Source organism: Oculina patagonica, chromosome 5 (assembly GCF_052425735.1).
Source record: "Oculina patagonica isolate OP01 chromosome 5, crgOcupat, whole genome shotgun sequence".
NCBI classification, from domain to species: domain Eukaryota; kingdom Metazoa; phylum Cnidaria; class Anthozoa; order Scleractinia; family Oculinidae; genus Oculina; species Oculina patagonica.
In genome coordinates, this window is record NC_135762.1 from 23,698,974 (window position 1) to 23,723,987 (window position 25,014).

Sequence of the window (25,014 nt, forward strand, 5' to 3'; positions counted from 1 at the left end):
CAAAACTGCAGGGTCTATTTCCCCCAGACCCCTCTCACCTCAGGGGTACAATCCGGATGCGTAACAACTCGCACGATATCATCCAGCGGAAGTAAGCTGTGACATTTGATTTCCGTGTACACGTTCTTGCCCTCAGTACAACAGGCCAGCAGTTCAACCAGATTGATGTGATACAGCAGGGGGCCGGACTCGTCCAGTCTCTCTCGTTCAGATTGCATCATATCCACAAGTGCGTTGAAGGACTGGGGATCACTGTAGAACACCAGCACTTCTTCACCCACATTCACCAACTGAGAAAAGAAAATAATAAATTTTCCTAAGCTTGTTAGAATAAACTGGGAAGCACGGTGGCCTAATGGTTAGCGCGCTGGACTCCGGAACGAGCCCTGGCCGGGGTCATTGCGTTCTGTTCATGGGCACAACACTTAACTCTCAGAGTGCCTTTCTCCACCCAGGTGTATAAATGGGTACCGGCGAATTTAATGCTGGGGTAACCCTGCGATGGACTAGCATGCCATCCAGGGGGAGGGGGGGGGGGGGGGGCAGAAATCCTCCTAGTCGCTTCATGCTGCAGAAACCGGCATGAGCTCCGGCCTGTATGGGCCACTCGGCTTGACGCAGACTTTACCTTTTGTTAGAATTAGGCATTAGAATCAAGTAAAGGACCAGACCTTTTCTGGAATACTCGGAAAAGTTTGTTTCTTTAGTTCAAAGATAAAGAAGTTTGTGATCTTGGTAGGTATTAAAGATCAAGGGTTAATCATTAAACAAGTTTATTTAAGTACTTCGGAAGACTGTGCAATTTGTTTAAATTCATTTTCTGCTAGCAAGGGTTAAGTTTCATAGTTTTTTCTTCCCAGGTTCCTTGTACACATGATACAGATCCCTATAAAACTGTTTGTCTTGTATGGCCTTAGCAGGCTCGCCAACCCGACATGGCTATAAAGTACACATCCTTGTGTAACGCGATCTACATCTTATGACTCCAAGCAGACCATACCTCGGCCATGACCATATCCTGTGTTTTTCTGATGGATTGTCCTTCTGCTTTCACCAGGGTCTGCAAAGCTTTCAGGTATTCAACATGGCGGCCTTGTGTCTCAACACAGTGCACAATGTGTTGAACAACTTTCTCGGTGACCTCGTAACAAAGCGCCGAGTTCTCCATAAATATATACCTTAATGTGTGGGCCTCTTTTAACTGAAAGACAAAAGAAGACACAAATTATAAGGAAAAACATACAACCGATGCCAAACGCGGAGAAATGCGTAACCAGTTGCAAGCGCACGAACCCATGTAACCAATGACAAGCGTGGGAAAAGATTCAACCAGTGACAAGCGCGGGACACCTTGCAACCAATGGCAAGCGCGGGAAAAGAAACAATCGATGGCAAGGGCGGGAAAAAACCATAATCGATGGCAAAGGGCGGGCAAACATGCAATTATTTCCCAGCGCGGGAAAACGCGCGTAAGGTCACTTCTAGTTTAGTTTGGCGATTATAATTGGTTAAAAGTTTGGAACCAATTACCGAGTTCAGCTAGCAAACGCATAACTAAAGCAAACACACAATTACTTTCAAGAGTCAATTAAAAAAAAAATTATTTTAATGGTCTTGCTTAGTGACAAAGTATCCCCAATGCGTCAAAGCGAACATCTGACTTTAGAAGAGTTTTCAGAGTATTTGCAGTCAATTATTTGCGGGAAAATGTTTTTTCTCCTCGACTGAAAAGTCGCAGGAGACACATGTCCATAAACTTACTTACCCCAGGGGTGAGAAACAAGTCCAGATGCTTGTGGAGTAGGGCCTGGTTCTGAGGATTACTGAGACAGTAGTTCCGTAAGAACTCATGAGCCTGCGCCATGATTTCCTCCATTCTTAAATCCTCATTCTAAAAAAAAAAACAATACAAGAACACATTTGAGTCTCAGTAAACTTGACTGCAATTGTTTAACACTAATTTTGCGAATTCTTAAGTACTGTAAATTCAGAAATACATTTTAAAGGCATTCTGGGGAACTTTGCGCAATTAGGTAAGAAGAATTTTAAAAGCAGCGAAATGCTGCCACACCACAAATGTTTTCATTAACCGCCGCCTGGTTAGCTCAGTTGGCAGAGCGCCGGACTGCTGTGCGGGAGGTCGAAGGTTCGAACCCCAGACCCGACCAACACTCAGGGTCTTAAAATAACCGAGGAGAATGTGCTGCATTGTAATAAATTTGCAAATGGTTAGATATTCTAGTCTTCTCGGAAAAGGACGATAAACCGTAGGTCCCATCCCCTGTATTCTCAGTCTTATAGCAGGGGACGTTAAAGAACCCACACACTCCTCGCAAAGAGTAGGGCACGAAGCTCCCGGTGTTGTTGCCTGGCCTTTGTGTGTAGTAAATTACAGTATGTGTACAGCGCATTTGAACATGATTTGAAAATACGCTATATAAATGCATTATCATTATCATTCTGAGCGTTTCACTAGTCTTCTTCGCAGCCGTTTTTTGGGCTGTCGCGCAACGTTTCCTTCACGCAACGCGCCCCTCACTGGGGGTGCGTTGCGTGACATCCCCAAAAACAGCTGCGAAGGAGACCATGCGTTTCATTGGCAGCTGTGTAAGGTGTTTACCTTTTCATACGGTATTTGTAGCAGTTCCAGCACAACTGTGTGAGCTCCCATGTTCCGTAACAATCTCTGTTCGTGTTTACGGTTCTTTACACTGCTTGAACCATATGATACGCAAAGATTGCTTAGTCTTTCAAGGATCTGTTGGCAAACCAAAAAGTATGGCAAGTCAATAATCACAAAAGCACATGCTAAGCACGAGTACAGTGGCCAACAAAAATCAGTTCAAGACTTCTCACGGATTCTCCAGGGCCTAAAACCTAGATATTTAATGATCACATTCTGAAAAGTCTGTGTTTCATGTTGTAAACAGTAAACGTTCATACGGGTAAGCCTGAGTTTTGTTTATTTATTAAACTATTTGTTAGTCAGATTCAATAATGAAAACAAAATTTTCAACTCAACTGAGGAGTTTTTAGCACAAAAGTTTGGTTTTTAAATTTACGGACGTTTAAGGTGCATACAAACCCGGCGACAGAAAAAAAAATACTAAAAATCTTTAACCCCCTTTACTATCCCAACAAGCAAAAGATGCGTTTAAACAAATGAATGATCTTAAAATAGCATCGTACCGCTTCTGTTTTCTTGTAGTTTTTCAGTGATACAGTGTCGGAGTGTTCGACTTCAAGTTCAATGGAGCCATCACTAACAATCCTTTGTCGCTGTGTCTGAAAAGTGAAATTAATACGTAGAGAATCAATCAATCAATGCGCTTTTAGGCTCAACTGGCTTTTACATCGGGAATCAACTGAATGAAAAACAGTTACCTTATTATAGGAAATTAACGCTTGTGTTAATTAAGGTATTGGAAATTAAAGGATTTAAATTAACGGGAATTGGGGGAAAATTTTTTTTCAGGGAAAAAGGGGGGGAAAATTTAAAAAAAAAAAAAAATTAAGGGGAAAAAAAAAAAAAAAATTTTTTTGGGGGGGAGGTTTTTTTTTTAAATAGTATTATATATAAGGGGGGGGTAAGGAAGTTTTTTTTTTTTGGGGGGGGGGAGGGGGGGAAAAAAAAATTTTATAAAATTTTTTTTTTTTTTTTTTTTTTTATTCGTGGATAAGAACGATACGGCTGTCAAAATAATCAGGAAACACAAACCAAAATTATTCCATTTCAATCAATAAAGCCACCAAGTAATACATTTATTCAGTTTACACACCTTAGAACCTCCACTCTCACTGTCACTACTGGCTGGGTCCTGTGCAAGTAAAAAGGAGGAAACAATTTTCATTAAATAAACAAAACATTAAATCCGAAAATAATTTGTGCATTCCATTAACGGTAAGGCCTACTTGGGACCCAAGTCGCGTACTTTGGGCGACTTAGGCGATTAGGCGATTAGTATCAAATTACGGCGATTGGGTGATAAGGGATTTGGGGACTAGAATTTGGGCGATTGAGGAGGAGGTCACCGACCAGTAAGTTGTGGAACACGACAGACATAGGAATATCATGTACACCAAAGATGTACAGAACACAACTATCAGTAAAAGAGGCGACAGGGTGACTTAGGCAGGGACTAGGCGACTTTGGTCGACTTTGGGCGATTTTGGGTCCCAGAGTAGGCGGAGCGGTGGCCTAATGGTTAGTGCGCTGGTCCCCGGAACGTGGGGTCCGGGTTCAACCCTGGCCAGGGTCCCTGTGTTGTTTTCTTGGGCATGCAAGACACTTTACTCTCACAGTGCCTCTCTCCACCCAGGCGTATATTTATTTAATGGGTACCGGCGAATTTACTGCTGGGGAGTAACCCTGCAATGGACTAGCATCCCATCCAAGGGGGAGTAGAAATACTCCTAGCCGCTTCATGCTACGGAAACCGGAATAAGCTCTGACAAGATGTGCCTCTAGTCCTGAACGTAAACTGTACCATTACCTGTTAACATCAGAAATTCGACAGCGACTGTTGTAACACCCTATATAACCGTCCTTAGCCAAACATAGACAACGAAAACCAATCTTTATTCTCTAAAGTGAGTGACGACAAACTTTGCAGTTTCTGCAACGTAATTGCATGGTTCGGCTTGGCATGGCTCCCAGTGTGTGTGAGAAGTGAGTGACGACAAACTTTGCAGTTTCTGCAACGTAATTGCAGTTTCTAACCGAACGTGATCTACTCAAATGTTTGCAAAATATACCAGTGCAATTTTAGCAGTTTTCTTTACCTGTGAGGTGTTCGTGCCAACAACTTCAATATCTTGGTGTTCTAAGCTGTCTTTTCTTTGTTCCTGCTCCTTACTGCTGCTACTGTTGCCTCCATCCTTCCTCAAGCCGACCAGCCCTGGAGTGATCTTCCTGACTCGTGTCTCAGTAGGTAGATCCTTCTTGCTCTTGTACACCCACAGCTCGGACTTCTCCACTAACAGCCTCAGCTCATCTAAATCTGACTTGATCTGTTTGTAGTTTTCCACATCACTGTTCGATACCAGTAACTGTACCTACGTAGCGAAGAGTACAGGCCTCGATAAAATAGGTTTGTCATTCGCTTGTTAGTTAGGTTATTTGACGGGAAACAAGGAAAACTTGGTCGAGACAAACAACAACAACAAACAAAATTAAGTAAAAATTAGAAATAAAAGGTGTAGTACTACAGTGGAAAGGAGTCAAAGCTACTGATGTTCCTTATTTTCGCGGGATCCTAACTCCGCAAAAATGGAACAGACATATTTCGCGGACTTAATTTTCGCGATTTAGTCAAAAATACGTAATTAACATCAAAAATAGCAATAAAAAACGTCAAAAATAGATCTTCGCGGGTCTATGGTGTCGCGTTTATTTCGAAGGAAACGCGAAAGTCGCGAAAATTAAGTTTCGCGAAAATAAGTAACAATAAGGTAGTTTGAAGGCACATTACTTAAAATTAAACCCAGTGGATAGAATTACAAATCGAAAGCTAGAGGCAGTAGGCCGGCATTTGGGATCTATAAAACCGTGGATGTGCAAAAACCTTCAAAACGTAACGAAAGCACTCCTGGGCTTGGCCTGAATAAGGCTCTCAGATTTGGCTGTTTACGGATAGCTCTCGAAATGATAATAGGATTTGGCTTGTTTCGTATTCTTTCCCCAGGTTTAAGAAATGCTAGAAAAGTAGCAGGGAAGGTTGTTATTTGAACGTCTGCTTATGACGCTTTTAAGTTCCACTAGACCTGTTTAAAGGCTTGCAGCACTTCTTGTCTCTGACTAAAATGTCTGAAGAGAAGCTGTAACGCGCCTGTCACCAGGGGAGGGTAGTTGTGCATACATAGGTACAACAGCACGCGGAGGAAGGTGCGGCCCCCCTGACCATCAAGGTCAAGGTCAATCTCCTTCAGGCCACTGAAAGAAAGTTCAACTCCTGTCAGTCCAAAGTTCAAAATCTTATTTCTCCTTACCGAGAATCCTACCATGTATATCAGTTCTGAGAATTTGGCAGTTCATCAAGACCATCTCCTGTTGATAAGTTTCTTTATTCTCATTAACTGACTGCTGGACAATTCTGTACGATGTTTACAGATGTTGATCAAACTAATACATGTTGGCATCAAGCTTAAAGAGCTTTAAGAGCGATTTTTGATTGACTGCTGTAAAACCAAAATCAAAGTAATCACTTCTAGCTAATCAAAAAGGACACACACAATCCAGTGAACCAATCAAAACTCGAAGCAAATACACGTAGCCGGCTACCAGTCTCCCTCGCAGCCGTTTTTAGTGTCGTCGCGCAACGCTCCTCCCCTTGTTGCGCACGAAGCGCGGGAAAACGTGCGCGTGGGAGTCACCATTGGTTTGGGTTTTACATCTGATTGCCAGTTGAGAAAGTGGTGCGCGATTTTTAAACCAAATCAGTAAGCGTACGGTAGTAGTGCAAAACAAAAGCAAATGCAAATTACTATCTACAGACAAGTGAAAATCGATTAAAACATAAGAATATGCTGTGGTTTTCAAACACTTGAACGCAGAACTTACGTAGAGCCTCCAAATATGGCTTCAGCTTGTGCGCTGATGTTTTCCAGGTCAATCCCTGAAAATACAATGCTTATCAACGCCTTGTACATGAATGGTGAAGTTTTCATAAATCGACAAAAAAAATAAAAACGTCTTTACTTGGCATTGAAGTTTAACCTTTACTGTATCAGTAACTAGATTAAAAGCTTTTAAAATGTAATAACAGATTTTTAGATAGGTAAGTTTCGACGAGGTTTATATTTAAATCAAAATACCTACTTACAATGTACGAGTTTGATACCTTGTTGTTAAGTTACTATTACACGAAAGATTATCCAATCTACGGTCATTTATTTAAGTTGTTATCTTTGGTGTTGATCTATCACCGTCTGAGTTTAGCAGTATTTTAAAAATTCATTTCCAAATTATCTGCAATGTTTAACACATTTCAAGTTGTTCACTCCAAGTGTTTGCTACGAGGTTAAATTGATATGTCATTTAACTTTAAAATTTACGCATTTTCAAGAAAAAATCAAGAAAAATTATTTATTAAGCAAGCTCACTTTGCACTTTAACTGAAGTAACTTTTATAGCGAACACGGTTGTTTAAGTAGCTTTTAGAGCGAACATGAAAGTTTAAGTTTATAACATACAGTCAGGTCCAAGGTAATGAGGAACACCATCTTTATCAATTTTACAGCGCCTGAATTTAGTTCCTGGAAATAAAATGTACAAATTGAGAGTATTAAAATTACCTAGGACTTCACTACAACCTGTATAATGATTGTATGGTCTGCTGATGATCGCTGTTGAGTCACGTCTTCATTATGGAGTTTGTCTTGTTACGTACGGGACAGTTTTGTTTGTCCTGACGAAAAGCTCATGTACTTTCTCTTACATTAGCTTTCCTGCGACCTGAGTGACAGGCTCTCATATAAAGTTAACCTCGCTTTACGGACACTGGTTATCTGCGCACTTTATATTTCCATTTGTCAAGATTCTGTGCTAATTGTATCCTGTTAAAAAAATGGAATCTTTCTACTGGTTAATACGATTTTATTTAAGTCACCGACGATTTTAAATGATTATGTTGTCGCGTTTGAAACAAAAGAACATTGATTTTAGTGCAAGACATCTGTTTATTTGAATGAGGGTAACGTTTTTCTTTCTTACAATTTGAACTTAAGTTACAATTAAGACATAAAACTGCATTCTGTTGCTTTTATTAACTGTGTGCTCTAGTCCTTTTAATCTAGAAAACATGTGTCAGTGACGTTTTTTCCTGAGAGCCCGCTTGATAGGGACACCTTGATAACACGGACATTTTTGCGTGTCCGTTTGGTGCCCGTATTAACCGGGCTCTATGGTATTTTATTTCACTAAAACAATAATACGTATAACAATACCATTTTCTCCATTCATTTCTGCCAATCCAGCATTACTTTCATCAAAGTCTCTCTTGAAGATCGTCAGAAGACTGGAAATGCGATAATCCAGACGAACATTCATGATAAACTCCAGGATTTCGATTATCTTTGCTTTGGTCTCCATGACGACATGGTCGATCTCAGTTTCTTGCGTGGAACCTGATTCAGGTTGCTGTGTGAGCCCCCATGGGTCTAGGCTCCCTCCCAGTGCCATACGCGTCATGATAGCGCCAAGACTGTGAATGCTTCGCATGACATTTACCTTCTCTCCACTTCCAGCTTAAAAAGAAAATTAGCTTAAATTTTATTTCACAAATTGTTGAAAAACAAACTGCACCTTACGAAAGTACAGCTCAGTCGCTTTTATTTGAATGGTCACACACTAGGATTTCATCCACAGACTTAAAAGTTAGAACCACACTGATTCAGCATAACAAACAGTACCACATGAAAGTACTACTCGATAGCTTCCGTTTGAATGGTCACACGCTAGGGTTTCATCCACAGACTTGAAAGTTAGAACCACCTTATGGAGCATAATAAACAGTCCCACATGAAAGTGTACTGCTCAATATCTTTCATTTGAATAGTCACACACTAGGGTTTTATCTACAAACTATAAAGTCAGAACCACCTTGTATAGTATAATAAACAGTACCACATGAAAGTGCTACTCAATAGCTTTGAGTTCGAATGGCTCACACTCTAAGGTTTCATCCATAATAAACAGTACCACTGAAAGTACTGCTCGATAGCTTCATTGATGGTCACATACTAGGTTTTTATCCACAGACTTAAAAGTTAGAATTACATTTATTGACTTGAGGTATAATCCAATGACCACCCACCCAAAAGACGATTCTATTCTTATTGACCCTTATTACTCACCTACTGGTTTTCCAGAGGGTCTGACTCCACCATGAGCTCGCTGCTCACAGTCGACAATTGACAGCACTGTTTGCGTGAGACGTAATAACTCACTGAAGCCATAGAAACCAAAGTAGATCAAATTTCTAGCGATCTGTACAACCTATAAACAAACAAACAAACTAATACAAACGTAGTGTAGAACCAATACATCCGTTTAGAAACTAACACAAGAGAAAACTTTAAGCAGGGATCATTGACTTTTAACAAGAAGCATGTTCGCCTTGTAGGCAGTAGACAGAGCACAGGTCCCAGTTTAGTATATCACATACTCCTGAGTGGCATATCAACATCGTGTAGTCTTATGATGTCAGCTGCCTCTCTTGATCCTCGACCCAAATATCTCGCTTGGTTAAGATAAAAGGACTGGTCACGGCAGCAAGTCTATTTTAGTATTGCCAACCGCGATGAAACAAATATTCGCCAATACTTACTTCCTATGGATCAAACCGACAAAACCAAAGCTCATACAACTAAATATGTTTTCCGGCATATAATTTAAGGTTACAAATAACCGAGCGATAAAAACTGCTCAGTCTAACAGTATTCAAAACCCATTTGTTTTGTCCATCCGACCATCTTTTGTATTGTTATTGAATATTTGTTATGTACGGCAAGTGGGTATTTTTATACCCAATTTGGTTGCCATGAGTTCCTTTAAGGAGCAAAAAAGACCAACATGTCAATTTTTCGTTTAAAATGCAGGAAGACATAATAATCCAGCACGAGGTCAATATGCCGCCCTCGGATAAATTGAGTTCCGTAGAAAACTCACCAACCAAATAAGACAGAATAATCCAGCACAAGGTCAATATGCTGCCCTCAGATAACGTGAACTCACGTTATCCTTAAGGAACTCACCACCCAAGTAAGACACAGAATAATCCTAGCACAAGGTCAACCATGCTGACCTCAGGTAGTGAGTTCCGTAAGGAACTCACCACCCAAGTAAGACAAAATAACCCAGCACAAAGTCAATATGCTGCTCTCAGATAACGTGAGTTCCATAAGGAACTAACCACCCAAGTAAGACAGAATAATCCTAGCACGCGGTCAATATGGTGCCCTCAGATAACGTGAGTTCCATAAGGAACTCACCAACCCAAGTAAGACAGAATAATCTAGCACGAGGTCCAATATGCTGCCCTCAGATAACGTGAGTTCCATAAGGAACTCACCACCCAAGTAAGACAGAATAATCTAGCACAAGGTCAATATGCTGCCCTCAGATAACGTGAGTTCCATAAGGAACTCACCACCCAAGTAACACAGAATAATCTAGCACGAGGTCAATATGCTGCCCTCAGATAACGTGAGTTCCATAAGGAACTCACCAACCCAAGTAAGACAGAATAATTCTAGCACGAGGTCAATATGCTGCCCTCAGATAACGTGAGTTCCATAAGGAACTCACCAACCCAAGTAAGACAGAATAATCTAGCACAAGGTCAATATGCTGCCCTCAGATAACGTGAGTTCCGTAAGGAACTCACCAACCCAAGTAAGACAGATTAATCCAGCACAAGGTCAGTATGGTGCCCTCAGATAACGTGAGTTCCGTAAGGAACTCACCAACCCAAGTAAGACAGAATAATCTACCACAAGGTCAATATGCTACCCTCAAGATAACGTGAGTTCCGTAAGTAACTCACCAACCCAAGTAAGACAGAATAATCCAGCACAAGGTCAATATGCTGCCCTCAGATAACGTGAGTTATCTAACGTGAGTTATCCGTAAGTAACTCACCAACCCAAGTAAGACAGAATAATCCACCACAAGGTCAGTATGCTGCCCTCAGATAACGTGAGTTCCGTAAGGAACTCACCAGCCCAAGTAAGACAGAATAATCTAGCACGAGGTCAATATGGTGCCCTCAGATAACGTGAGTTCCATAAGGAACTCACCAACCCAAGTAAGACAGAATAATCCAGCACAAGGTCAATATGGTGCCCTCAGATAACGTGAGTTCCATAAGTAACTCACCAACCCAAGTAAGACAGAATAATCTAGCACAAGGTCAATATGCTGCCCTCAGATAACGTGAGTTCCGTAAGGAACTCACCAACCCAAGTAAGACAGAATAATCTAGCACAAGGTCAGTATGCTGCCCTCAGATAACGAGAGTTCCGTAAGTAACTCACCAACCCAAGTAAGACAGAATAATCCACCACAAGGTCAATATGCTGCCCTCAGATAACGTGAGTTCCATAAGGAACTCACCAACCCAAGTAAGACAGAATAATCTAGCACAAGGTCAGTATGCTGCCCTCAGATAACGAGAGTTCCGTAAGGAACTCACCAACCCAAGTAAGACAGAATAATCCACCACAAGGTCAGTATGCTGCCCTCAGATAACGTGAGTTCCAGTAAGGAACTCACCAACCCAAGTAAGACAGAATAATCCAGCACAAGGTCAGTATGCTGCCCTCAGATAACGAGAGTTCCGTAAGTAACTCACCAACCCAAGTAAGACAGAATAATCTAGCACAAGGTCAGTATGCTGCCCTCAGATAACGTGAGTTCCGTAAGGAACTCACCAACCCAAGTAAGACAGAATAATCTACCACAAGGTCAGTATGCTGCCCTCAGATAACGTGAGTTCCGTAAGGAACTCACCAACCCAAGTAAGACAGAATAATCTAGCACAAGGTCAGTATGCTGCCCTCAGATAACGTGAGTTCCGTAAGGAACTCACCAACCCAAGTAAGACAGAATAATCCACCACAAGGTCAGTATGGTGCCCTCAGATAACGAGAGTTCCGTAAGGAACTCACCAACCCAAGTAAGACAGAATAATCTAGCACGAGGTCAGTATGCTGCCCTCAGATAACGTGAGTTCCGTAAGTAACTCACCAACCCAAGTAAGACAGAATAATCTACCACATGGTCAATATGCTGCCCTCAGATAACGTGAGTTCCGTAAGGAACTCACCAGCCCAAGTAAGACAGAATAATCCTACCACAAGGTCAATATGCTGCCCTCAGATAACGTGAGTTCCGTAAGGAACTCACCAGCCCAAGTTAGACAGAATAATCTAGCATGAGGTCAGTATGGTGCCCTCAGATAACGTGAGTTCCATAAGGAACTCACCGACCCAAGTTAGACAGAATAATCTAGCATAAGGTCAATATGGTGCCCTCAGATAACGTGAGTTCCGTAAGGAACTCACCAGCCCAAGTTAGACAGAATAATCTAGCACGAGGTCAATATGCTGCCCTCAGATAACGTGAGTTCCGTAAGTAACTCACCAACCCAAGTAAGACAGAATAATCTAGCACATGGTCAGTATGCTGCCCTCAGATAACGTGAGTTCCGTAAGGAACTCACCAACCCAAGTAAGACAGAATAATCCACCACAAGGTCAGTATGCTGCCCTCAGATAACGTGAGTTCCATAAGGAACTCACCAGCCCAAGTTAGACAGAATAATCTAGCATAAGGTCAGTATGGTGCCCTCAGATAACGTGAGTTCCATAAGGAACTCACCAGCCCAAGTTAGACAGAATAATCCAGCACAAGGTCAATATGCTGCCCTCAGATAACGTGAGTTCCAGAAGGAACTCACCAACCCAAGTAAGACAGAATAATCTAGCACAAGGTCAATATGGTGCCCTCAGATAACTTGAGTTCCATAAGGAACTCACCAACCCAAGTAAAACAGAATAATCTAGCACAAGGTCAGTATGCTGCCCTCAGATAACGTGAGTTCCGTAAGGAACTCACCAACCCAAGAAGACAGAATAATCTAGCACAAGGTCAATATGGTGCCCTCAGATAACGTGAGTTCCATAAGGAACTCACCAAAACTCACCGCCCAAGTTAGATAGAATAATCTACCACGAGGTCAATATGGTGCCCTCAGATAACGTGAGTTCCATAAGGAACTCACCAACCCAAGTTAGACAGAATAATCTAGCACGAGGTCAATATGCTGCCCTCTGATAATGTGAGTTCTATAAGGAACTCACCTATCCAAGTAAGACAGAATAATCTACCACAAGGTCAGTATGCTGCCCTCAGATAACGTGAGCTCCATAAGGAACTCACCAACCCAAGTGAAGACAGAATAATCCAGCACAAGGTCAGTATGCTGCCCTCAGATAACATGAGTTCCGTAAGGAACTCACCAACCCAAGTAAGACAGAATAATCCAGCACAGGGTCAGTATGCTGCCCTCAGATAACGTGAGTGCCATAAGAAACTCACCAACCCAAGTAGGACAGAATACCCCTTATTGTTACTTATTTTCGCGGGAACTTAATTTCGCGAGAATCGAACGGGCATATTTCGACGGAACGTAATTTTCCGCGATTTGGCCCAAAAATACCTAATTAACATAAAAAATACAATAGAAAACGTTTGAAATAAATTTTCGCGGGTCTTTAATTTCGCGATTTTTTGAAAATCGCGAAAATTAAGGCCCACGAAAATAAGTAACAATAAGGTAATCTAGCACGAGGTCAACATACAGAACCAGGATGAAATGAGTTCCGTAAGGAACTCACCACCCAAGAGTCAATATGCCGCCCTCAGATAACGTGAGTTTTAACTAGCCAAGGTAAAAAAGTAAGTTCTGTCCGGAATAAGCGCCCACCCTGAGCTACCAAAGTTTAATAAACGCCCACCTCAAAAGTAAGTTTGTTCTGTTCTTTGTCACTGAATGACCAAATGTTGCTGCTAATATTCTGAAGGTAATTCTCCACGAATGTGATCACTCCTGAAAACCTCAGTCTATTTTCTTCTCTCTCCTCTCCTACTGCTAGATGCTGATCGTACCTGAGGAAAAAAAATTGGATAACTTAAAAACCTGCAGATAGATCCCTGATATCAGTGGATAGAACAAATTCATTTTACACAACTCTCGCCGCGGACACCCCGCATACGGACGCTCGCTATACGGACAAAACCCAGATCCCCGGCGAAAAGGTGACGGAAGACCCGACGGACCCGCTAAGGACACTAAACGACGCCCCGAGCGTGTCCGTTTAACGAGAGTTGACTGTACCGACAAGTTAACTCAAAGTAATTAAAACTGGTCGAGAACAGTGCACTCTAACAGCTAAGTGCATGCTATCTTATATGTGTTATAGACAATCGCAAAAGATTTTGGCCATGTACGATCACCTACTTAGATAATGTAACACCCAGCACGTTTTATGAGGTCCGAATAGGCGTAGAAATTTCCGTAGAGCTCTCGTTTTATTTGTGTATAAGTGTGTGTGTCGGTGTTGATGTTTGGTTTTGGTTTTTTTTTTTGGGTTTTTTTTCTTTCTTTTTTTTTTTTAAAAAAAAAAAAGCGGAGAAAAAAAGAATTAAAAAAAAAAAAGTGAAGCGAAAAAAAAAAAAAAAAAAATTTTGAGTTCCCTGTACTAATTTATGGAGAAATGCATAATTTCCACGAGCTACCCACTTATGGGTTAGGAATGGAATGATGTTTAGTAACGTACAGCTAGAGCTACAGAAATTTCTACGCCTATTTGGACCTCATAAACGGGCCCCAGTTGGGTTATATAATAACCTTATCTCAAATTATGTTTTATTATGTACGAAAGTTGCAATCAGATTCTATCAAGAAAACTGACATCAAACCCAGTAGTTGTTGTTGTGTTCTACTCACATTTCAATGCTCATCTCTGTTGGGATCTCAGACCACAGTCTGGCGTACTTAACCGGTGTAACCGGTTCTTGTGGATCACGGTCTATGTGCATGTGGAGCATTAAACGACAGAATGCAGCTCGTAGGTCACATGACAGCTCCTTGTCTGCCATACACCTAAAAGTATGATAAAAAACTGTTGTTGAAATTGTCAAATAATAAGGGAGCTTTAGCAAACCACAATGGTAATGGTGACAAGAACAAGTTTATAGTTTACATTGGCCCTGAAAAGCCCCAATCGGGGAGTGGTCAATTACATGCATATGCATATATTTTAACAAACCTGAGTATAAGGTCGACATCTAGCTGTTTGCTGATGCTGTTAATAGCAAGATATTGTCTGTCCAGACACATTTGCGAAAACAGGTTCAACTGGTATCTTGACAAAGTAAGGTAAATGTAGAATCAGTATTTCATAATACTTATCGAATTTTATCTGATACCTTATTAAAGGAAATAAACGATGCATGTTATTAACACGAATTTCAAAAATTCGCGTTAATTTTATGCACCTTAATTTACGTTATTGTTAATTTAAATTACACTATTTTACAGCAAGACACCTTTATTTCCAGCAAAGTTACTTGTAATCTACCCCTCCATCAGAGTCAGTCGAAATATCGTCATTCAAAAGGTATTAATTTTACAATGTTTTTTAGTTTTGTCACGTTTGTTATCTCCAAGGGTAAATGAAGAAACTGCTCACTTCTTACTCCGCCTGGTTATCTTTTGGTGGCGCGGTTTGCGGGGGGTGGGCGCCCCGCCTGTTTTTTTTTTTTTTTTTCCTTTTTTTTGGCTTTTTTTTATTATAAATTAAAATATATATATAAAAAAAAAAAAAAAAAAACACTGTCTTATGTTAAATGTCCATCGCGTTTCTGTCTTCCCATTTTTCTGTATATCTGTTGTTTGACATTATAAGTCTATTATAATTGTTTTGTTTTGAGAAAAGCACAGGTAGCTATAGCAATATCACGCATAAAGCACAAAATTAGCGTAAATTAAACGCATGTAAACATAACTTCTCGAAAATTCGCGTTAATTTTACGACGTGTAGGTTTCGTTCTCGTTGTTAAAATGCCTCGTTATATTCCTATAATAAGGTAATATAAATTGATTTTAAAATGCCAGATCAAACAAGAGTGAGGGTAGATAAGAATTCAAAACTGCTCCCGGTCGGCTATATACTTTAATCTGCACTAGGACCTGCTTAAATTTTCACGAAAGTGACAAAAGATTTTGATCATGTGCAAAATAACAATTAGATTATGAGCTTGAAATTTCCATAAAGGGCAAATATCACCTCACAAAAACTGAGAGTGAAAAATCTATTTCTTTTAGTATAATTATCACTAAAGTACTTCCAATTGAACATACATTCTGAGCTCGCACAAACTCGTTTACCAATGGCTGATAGTATACGAGTAGCTCAGCCAATCAGAATGTCACATTTGCATTAGAACGATTGATGAAAGCTGAAAACATTCAACTCGTGGGCAACTCTCATCTCTCAACTCTTGTTTGTGTTGATCTGGCTCTAATACTACAGTGGGTTAAAAACCAGGTATTTCTTCTCCCTACACCAGTAATCACTTCTAATGTAACAAGATTTCTAAAAACTTTAATTAAGTTGAACCTGTAATAATCTAGGATTTTGACGTCATCCTTGACTCCCAGCTTGGCACCCTTTGCCAGGTCTCTCTGTGATTTGAGTTTGTCACCACCATCCCACACAAGGAACACCTCTCCTTCAATGATCCTAGAAATGAAACATTAAACATGTATTCACAATATACATTTTTGATCTAGCAGTTTATTTCACTGTCTAATGTGTCCGAGATTTAATAAATAGGTCTGCAATATGTGTGTGCACAATATTAGGCTTTGCATATTAGCAGTTGTTTTTGTAAAAGGTTGTTACAGGCCTAGGGTAACACAAAGAGGCAATCACAGTAAATTCAAGTCATTTGATACAATAAAAAAATGTTCTTATGAAACAATACAGTTCTAATCAGCGCCATTTGTCCAAAGTAGACCTATAGTGCACAAAACATACCAGTACCTATCTTTTCACTGACACAGTAAGATATTTTGACACTCTTCAAAATGCAAAAGTGGTATATATGAATTCTACATCATGTTAATGTTATTGGTCGACAGGAATGTCCCAATTTGTCAGTACAGTGGAGGTAGAGTTTAAACAAGTGACAGCAGTTGTCATGGCTTGCATTCCCTGCTGCTTTTTTGAATTTTTTTCTGACCTGGTAAATTTTACAGCTCACTGTCTGATTAAGAGAGCCCTGGAAATGGAAATATGCTGTGACCAAACAATTGTTATATAGTTGTAACCTCACCTAGTTTCAATGAGCAAGTCTGAATTGCTAGAGTACAGCACTGTCTTGCATATGAGCTCTTGTGTTGCTGGAATCGCTGTGTTGTTAGAGACACACAAGTCGGAAAGGTAATCAAGAAACCTGGAAATGGTAACAGCAAAAACGTTAATTTTAGTTAGGCTCTAGCCAATTAGCTGGGCCAATTTAGCTGGTAAAACTTTGTTGCACATGGCGACCTTGTGACAACTGACAAGTATATGACAAAAACTAAAATAAAACCAAAAATGCTTGCGATTGCAATGCTTGCAATTGTTGCTAATGGATCAAACATGTCAAAAGGCTTTAAGACTTTTTTAACAATTGTAGACTTGGACATGTCAAAAGATGAAAGTTGTGTGCACAAGCAGTCATACTGTCTAAATTGTCTTTTACACTTGATGTGCATGGAGATCCTTTAATGGCAAGTATACTGCTATGTTATGGTGAGGCTGTAGTGAGGAGTTGGTGTGACACATGGACCATACTAAGAAGGCTAACCCAGGACAGACGTAGGTGGAGGGGAAAAGTTATCGATGGCCTATGCTCCAGCCGGGGCTAAGGGCCTGAATGAAAGAGTGATACTGCTATGTAAGCAACTGTCATGTTGGTTGATTAGTGTTGTGTTGAATGGATCTCTCAAGTGTTAATGCACATACCTAAGAATGATGTTTTTGCCACTCTTGGCAAAAAAAAAACTTATCAAAATGGAACATCTGCTCCCTAGCTATCTTAGAGGCTGTATAGCAGTCAATGCCTTTTATGTCATATTTGTCTTTTAACTGTAATCACCAAGAATTTCCCCACTTGCCTGCATTCTTTCTTCTTTCGAACTAAATTGACAAAGGTCTCAATTTCTGTGCGGGTGATGTGTTTTTCCAAGAGTTTTCTGTTGTTGTGAACAAGATCAGTTATGGTATCTTCAGCCAGAATATCATAGCCTATCTGTGCCTGCATGAAGCCAAACTGTTTGGCAATGTACTCCTGCAACAAAAAAAAATTCAATTCTCTAGACATAATAAAATACAGTAAAACCCCGCTACATGTATGTCGAAATCCCAGGGGGAAAGAACAAAAAGTTAGAATTCACCGAGTTCGAAATAGCGGGGTTTGACTGTAACGCACAGCCTTTAAATGGTTTGTGGGAGGCCCAGTGCTCTAATGGTTAGCACGCTGGACTCTGGACTGAGCGGTCTGGGTTTGAGCTATGGCAAGGGTCATTGTGTTGTGTCCTTGGGCAAGACACTTAACTCTCAGTCATAGTGCCTCTCCCTACCCAGGTGTATAAATGGATACCGACAAATTTTAATACTGGAGGTAACCCTGTACCCCCTGTACATCAAGTAGTCCATCCAAAAGGAAGTAGAAATACTCCCAGTTACTTAATTTATGCTATGGAAACCAAGCTAAGCTCCAGTCTAATGGATCCCTGGCCTGAACGTAGACTTCACCTAACCTTAGAAAGGTTTACAAGGTCACAGCCAACAAAAAATCAATTTTGAACACTGCCAGAAAGTAGAAAGTTACATGTACAAGACTCTATTCAAGCAACAGTTATCTGACACAAAATCAATTCTTGAAAAATTAAACAGTTGAACAGTTGTAACATTTTTACCTGATTTTTTCGATAGGTTTGCTGGGAGTGCCTCAGCACCCTGTAACACAGTCTGAAGATGTGTCTCAGAGGGGCATGCCTGGCATCAGAGAGTTCCTCTATCCTCATAATAGGACCAGAACCCTTGTCTGTAAAAGGAGCCTTCAAAAGATGAAACACCTAGACAGACAAAAGATGGATAAGATATGTAATTGTATTGGAACATAGTTTTTTGGGGGGAACAGTGGTCAGTTGGTAAATGTGCGGTTGCAGGAAATATCCATACCTACCCCAAGGAAGGTCTTTGGAAATTCTGAGGGGGAGCCAAATTTTTTAAAGAAAAGTATAAAGCTATGTAAACTAAAAATTTCCATACAGATGGAGGGCGGGCGGGGCAGGGAAAGGCAGAACGAAGAAATCTTCATACCAAGATATCTTCTGTGGGAGGGGTATGGATATCCTCCAAAACCACACAATGGGAGCCACCTTAACCTCTCCTTTCTCAGCTTATAAAAATAATGTGCAGGGTTTATTTCCAATCTCTTCACAATTTGCTTCATGCAATAGTGGCCAGACTTAAATTTTCAGTCAGCAAAACTTGAGAAAAAGTCTCCATAAATTAGCTAGTAACCTCTTTTAAAATGTACTGTTCCCTCATTAACTTCTGTCGATCTCTGTTGGGATTTTGGACAGAGATATTCAACACATCTTCCCTTCCAGTGTCATGTTCTGTCACGAAGTAAACAAGGTCAGACAACAGCTGCGTCACAAACCTACATAATAAGACAGTACAATAAAAATGCATATAAGTCTGAGACTTTCAACAGTTGTCAAGAACTAAGGAATATAGAAAAATATCTACAAAGAAATTCCCTTGATGTACCAATTAATTTTCAAAACCAATATAACTGAGGAAAATATACACTGCAAAAATTTGATTTAGTGCCTGGGCCCTTATAAAATTTCAGTAGCTCAAGGCAGTGTGCTTATTGGAAACAGGGTCCTTATTTGGGGTGGGGCACTAATTTTTGATGTTTTATAGTCCCAAACTACAAAACATCAACTTGGTTTAAATTATCTGATCCACTAATTTAAGTTACCTCTGAGCTTATAAAACTAATGGTTCTCAACTCAGAACTAAACTAAACTTGTTACAATGGGCAGATGGCATCACATTGTAAATAGGGTACATGTACTAAATCAAATCACAGTTAAAGAAGAAACAATATCTTTAGCTTGGCCAGTTTCTGGTCAAGTGTGTTAGTGGACAGTTAACTATCAATTTACTGTACCGTCTTTCATGCTGGGTGTAGCTTCCTGTTTCCATCTTGCTTGCAAACGATGCCAATACTTTACTGGCATCATTGGCAAAATCCAAATCTCGTACTTCAGCCGGTGGAACGGGAACAATAGCAAAAGCTTCTTTGTCTTCCTTGATGCTTGCTGTGCCGATCTGAACACACAAAAATGCAAGACAAATGAAGCAAGTTACTGACCTGGTGGACTAAGTAGATTATAATGATGATGACGACAATGATGATGATAACGATGACAATGACGATAGCAATGTTGATAACAATGTGCAGTTCTAGAAAATAACTTCACCCACTCCATGGAAGGGGGGTGGGGGATCTCGAAAGCCAAATTTTTAAAGGAAAGTATGGAGCTTAACTGGAATTTTCAGAGGGGTGGGGGGATTCAAACCAAAAAACCTTCTGTGCGAGAGGTATGGACATTTTTTGGAACAACACAATGATGATGATGATGATGATAATGATGATAACAATAATGATGATGATGATGATTTATAGTAATTATCAATAATGACGACAAAAATGATTTTTTTTCTTGACAATGACAGTGATGACGATGATCAAAGATCAAAAATGGCAAGTGACAGCTGGGGCAGTAGTAAAAAAAACACCTTGCGATTTAACAGAGTTGTGCTAGCAGTGCTTGTGAAAATGTTTGTGGTGCTTTTGATACCTTAAGCATAACAGGTCGTTCCTCACTCTTGTCGATGGGTATCGAGGTGGAATGCACCCATGTACTGGTACACAGATGTCTGAGGCGGACATAAGATGACCTTTAAAGAAAAGTATGCATAATCAGTGAATAAGGGCTTTAAAATGCAGAGATTATAGCTTGGAGTGATTAAATTGTTTAACAAAAATACTGTGGTGGAAGTTCACTCAGTGACTCCCTGCTGGGGAGTCCTTTGGCCACTTTTCTCATGTCACTGGTTTTGCTTTATGCTTGTTGTCATTAATTTACAAAAAAATTGTCCAAAGAATGTTGTTTGTGCGGTTGCTATCTTTTAGATCATTTTTTGTCAGAATTAACCCTGGTAGGGCCTCCTAAGTTCGAGGGAAAACCAAATCCATACAATCACTTACTAGTTAATTACTAAGGTTAGTTAACCACTATAAGAAATGAATTTGAAAAGCTGTCTTTCCAAGTGTTAGCCCTTTGTCAGGGCAAAAAAATGATTGTGGGTCTCATGTACATTTACATTGCGGAGTAGGGAGTTACTCTATCTAAGTAAGGAGGGCAATTGAAAACGCATCAATCACTTTATAAATTTATCCACCAGAAGCACTATCACTACACACTGTACTAGAAGTACAGTGACTTTTGATCACCTTGGTACAAGTGAGTCTGCTCTTGTCAGTGTTGTAGGATCCAGTTCAAAGATTGATGCCACATCATTCCCATGTGGGACAGGTACAAGGTGACAAACAGCACCATTTCCTTTCAGTTTCTGTCTGGTAGTGTCCTTGGTGGGATCATCATCAGTCTGCAAGAAAGGTTCAAAATCACATTTGATGGACAATAACTTTAGGGTTTAGGGTGACATAACTTCAGTTTTGGGGCGACGTAACTTGGGGCGACTGTGCAATGGGGTGACATGACCTGCTACCCTTGGATTGGGAAAGATAACAAAACAACTACTAGTAGTAAAGTTATATTAAGCTTAACAAGCAAGTATCACCTCTGCTGCCAGATAATCTCCTGTAGCCAGATGTTTGAATCTGAACAATCCATTCCAGTGCCCTGCCCCTCCACGGCAAGGATCGTGTTGAACAACCTGTCAAAATCAATATCAATCAGTATTAAAAATACGTCTTTACACCTGCTTTCAGTGTTACATGCATAGCTATCTTTCTACATCCATCTTTCGACAACGTCTTTGACACGCTGTTTGAAATGAGCCAATCAAAACCAATGCATACCAATGTTGCCCACAATTCAGAAAGTCATGCTGGTGGGCAGTGATTGGCGAATTTCGGTTCGTCTTGTTTGTTTTGCACGTCGAAAGATGGATGTTGGAAGATAGCTGCTATGCACGTAACACTGAAAGTTGGTGTAAAATCAATCCTACTTTACAACCACTCAATGAAACTTTCCGGATATCCTTTGTTATATTTTGTGCCTAATCCTCTGCGAGAAACCTTTGTCAGTTTAAAACAAACAAAAAATTTCCTATGACATTTTGCATTCAGAATATTTTTCATACATTACCTCCACTTCCCATAATGCCTTGGAACTTGTTGCAGAGGTAGCTGTCTGTCGTGCAGTTGTTCTCAAGAAGACGTAGGATTTCTTCTTGAAATCATCGGCAGTCAAGAACTTCTCCTGCTCTGCATGAAACAATCTGACTACATCACCCTACAAAGGACAAAGATATCACAAAAAGTATAATATAATATGTATACATTGATGACAGTTCTTCTAGCCAGTGAAAAGCTGCTAGTCTTTGGAGCCGACAGGCAGAAAAGAAATAAAGTAATTAAACTAACATCAAGGCCTCCCGCATTCTCCTCTTGGTGGTTTGAACTTGTTAAGGAAAACATTACTTTGACTTTAAAAGATATTATACTTGGGCTTACAAATAGGACCGATATTATAAATTATCTTATAATTCTCGGAAAACTGTGTATTTGGGAATGTAGAAAAGCTGGCATATATCCTGACTTTAATATTTTTCTTAAAAAAGTTAAAAATAAGTTTGAAACCGAGAAGTATATAGCAAACAAAAATGGGACGTTTGCAAGTTTCAGGAAAAGATGGGAAGCAATTCTTGCTAAATTTCTATAGATATTGGTATTGTTTAGCCTTGTTCTCTTTATATAGATAGATATATACATGTGCCTATTGTGTTTGTGTGTGTTTTCGTGTGACGGTTTTACGCTTTTTGTTAATTTTTTAGTTGTTTGCAAAAAAAAAAAAAAAAAATTAGTTGTTTGCAATCAGAGTCTGTAATTTACTTTTAACAATTATTAATTACGATAAACCTGTAACACATATAAGACTGTAAACTGTATTAGTACTGGTATTGATGTAATAGTAAAAAATGTAATAGTAGTATAGGTATAACACGATATTTGTAACAACATTGAAAATAAAACCGTCAAAAAAAAAAAAAAAAAAAAAAAAAGAACATCAAGGCCTCCCGGATGTCTACTCCAAGAGAGTTGATAAAAAGGAATTGGTGAACTATAAAGAACTCTCAACCGTTTTGTGCTGAAAATCATCAAAGAAGCAGTATTTGTGCTATTGACTGTTGTGTGCCTCTCACCACTATGTGTGCGATTTAAACCTTTGTAATGTTCAGTAAGCTGGGCTTGGTTGTTTCTCAGGTTCTTTGTAAATCAAAAAACAACTTTATTAACATCTTATCCAGTAAATAAGCACTAAAAGAGATCAAAGGCTCTTCGAGCAACCTCATGGTAATTCTGCAATTCGATGAAGTGCCGACCGTCCAATTTTTTTCCAAATAAGCGTCCAATAATGTAACGCAATCTCACTTTATTACTAACGTTCAATACTAACGTGACACGAGATGACGTGACACAGAAGAAAAACGTGCTGTGGATGTCGTGTTAACTAAAACACTACACACGGCAAGCGTAATATTTTGATAGTTTAAGCGTAACTGCATGTAGTTTAGCTGCTATATATCAATAACGTCACAATCTCACTTAATTTGCCTTTGAATGTTTTCTTGAGCCAATGGGTCATTGATAGTTTTTTCTTTCAAATAAGCGTCCAAACATGTAGCACAATCTCACTTTGTTTGCCTTTGAATGTTTTATTTTTCATGAAAGTTGCGACATTGATGGTTCGTGCTCTTAGGTTTCGTAGCACGAATTCTATTTTTTCACCGCAAAATATTTAAGTGTAACCTTTGATCCTTTTTAGCATTAAGTAAATTTGTTTTGTGAATATGTTTACTTTTCTGTCAGCACGTATAGCGTTATTTTGAGCAGCGAATAAAATTTGAGAGAAAGATGTGCGTTTCTGCTCAACCCAAAAAGATGAAAAACGGATGACGTGACATGAGATGACGTGACGCGAAACAAAAACGTGCCATGAATGTCGTGTTTACTTAAACACGTCAGATGGCAAGCATGTATCAGTAATATCACAATCTCACTTCAATTGCCTTTGAACGCGAACGGGTCATGATAGCGTATGCTCTGAGGCTTCGTACGGCGAATTATATTCTCTGTCCAATCAAGTAAAGCAATCTCACTTTGCTTTATTTTTCCACGTGAGTTGCGTCATTGATGGCTTGTGCTCTCAGGGGTCGAAGCGCTATTCAGTTTTCACAACCAAAATATTTACCGTTTAGTGTATTACAGCCTTTGTTTTGTGAATATGTTTACTTTTCTGTCAGCACGTATAGCGTTATTTTTGAGCAGCGGAAAAAAATTGAGAGAAAAGATACGCCTGAGCACTTCGTGTATCTGCTCGACTCAAAAAGATGAAAAACGGATGACGTCACACGAGGTGACGTGACGCGAAACAAAAACGTGCCGTGGATGTGGTGTTAACTAAAACACGTCATTGGTGAGCGTAATAATTTTTAATAACAGTTTAAGCGTAACTATATGTAGTTCATAGGTGCTATCAGTAATGTCACAATCTCACTTAATTTGCCTTCGAATGTTTTCTTGCGTGAATGGGTCATTGATAGTTTTTTTCTTCAAATAAGCGTTCAATAATGTAACACAATCTCACTTAATTTCCCTGTGAATGTTTTATTTTTCCATGGGAATTGCGTCATTGATGGTTCGTGCTCTCAGGCTTCGTAGCTTGAATTCTATTTCATCACAAAAATATTTAAGTGTAACCTTTGATCCTTTTTAGCATTAAGTAAATTTTTTTGTGAATATGTTTACTTTTCTGCCAGCACGTATAGCGTTATTTTAAGCAGCGAATAAAATTTGAGAGAAAGATGCGCGTTTCTGCACGACTCAAAAAGATGAAGAACGAATGACGTGACACGAAGATGATGTGACGCGAAACAAAAACGTGCAAGAATGTTGTGTTTACTAAAACGCGTCTTTGAATGTTTTCTTACGTGAATGGCTCATTGATAGCCTATGCTCTTCGTTGAGCAAATTCCATTCTCTTTTATCACCAGAGGATAAGTGTAAGTGATCCTCTTTCGATTTGTTTTGTGAAAATTCAATTTAGTTCCCTGAAAGAGAGAGAC

General features: G+C 39.7%; 1 protein-coding gene across 2 annotated transcripts in view; it reads right to left on the reverse strand.

Annotated features, from left to right (window-relative positions):
- Window positions 1-25,014, reverse strand: part of LOC144653412 (inositol 1,4,5-trisphosphate receptor-like) — a 54,729-nt gene that overhangs the window by 21,659 nt on the left and 8,056 nt on the right. The window contains exons 9-33 of one of the 2 annotated variants that reach the window (XM_078513400.1): window positions 22,035-22,181; window positions 21,505-21,600; window positions 21,155-21,309; window positions 20,499-20,598; window positions 19,805-19,965; window positions 19,144-19,285; window positions 18,534-18,692; window positions 17,730-17,902; window positions 16,904-17,023; window positions 16,186-16,308; window positions 14,833-14,928; window positions 14,511-14,666; window positions 13,519-13,669; window positions 8,854-8,995; window positions 7,945-8,244; window positions 7,192-7,254; window positions 6,560-6,614; window positions 5,764-5,932; window positions 4,783-5,055; window positions 3,780-3,818; window positions 3,190-3,285; window positions 2,621-2,758; window positions 1,766-1,891; window positions 1,001-1,201; window positions 39-290 (exon numbers count right to left, since the gene is read on the reverse strand). In XM_078513400.1, the coding sequence (XP_078369526.1) occupies window positions 39-290; window positions 1,001-1,201; window positions 1,766-1,891; window positions 2,621-2,758; window positions 3,190-3,285; window positions 3,780-3,818; window positions 4,783-5,055; window positions 5,764-5,932; window positions 6,560-6,614; window positions 7,192-7,254; window positions 7,945-8,244; window positions 8,854-8,995; window positions 13,519-13,669; window positions 14,511-14,666; window positions 14,833-14,928; window positions 16,186-16,308; window positions 16,904-17,023; window positions 17,730-17,902; window positions 18,534-18,692; window positions 19,144-19,285; window positions 19,805-19,965; window positions 20,499-20,598; window positions 21,155-21,309; window positions 21,505-21,600; window positions 22,035-22,181 (3,633 nt within the window). The remainder of the gene's footprint in view (window positions 1-38; window positions 291-1,000; window positions 1,202-1,765; window positions 1,892-2,620; window positions 2,759-3,189; window positions 3,286-3,779; window positions 3,819-4,782; window positions 5,056-5,763; window positions 5,933-6,559; window positions 6,615-7,191; window positions 7,255-7,944; window positions 8,245-8,853; window positions 8,996-13,518; window positions 13,670-14,510; window positions 14,667-14,832; window positions 14,929-16,185; window positions 16,309-16,903; window positions 17,024-17,729; window positions 17,903-18,533; window positions 18,693-19,143; window positions 19,286-19,804; window positions 19,966-20,498; window positions 20,599-21,154; window positions 21,310-21,504; window positions 21,601-22,034; window positions 22,182-25,014) is intronic. The other variant, XM_078513401.1, reaches the window with a different exon arrangement.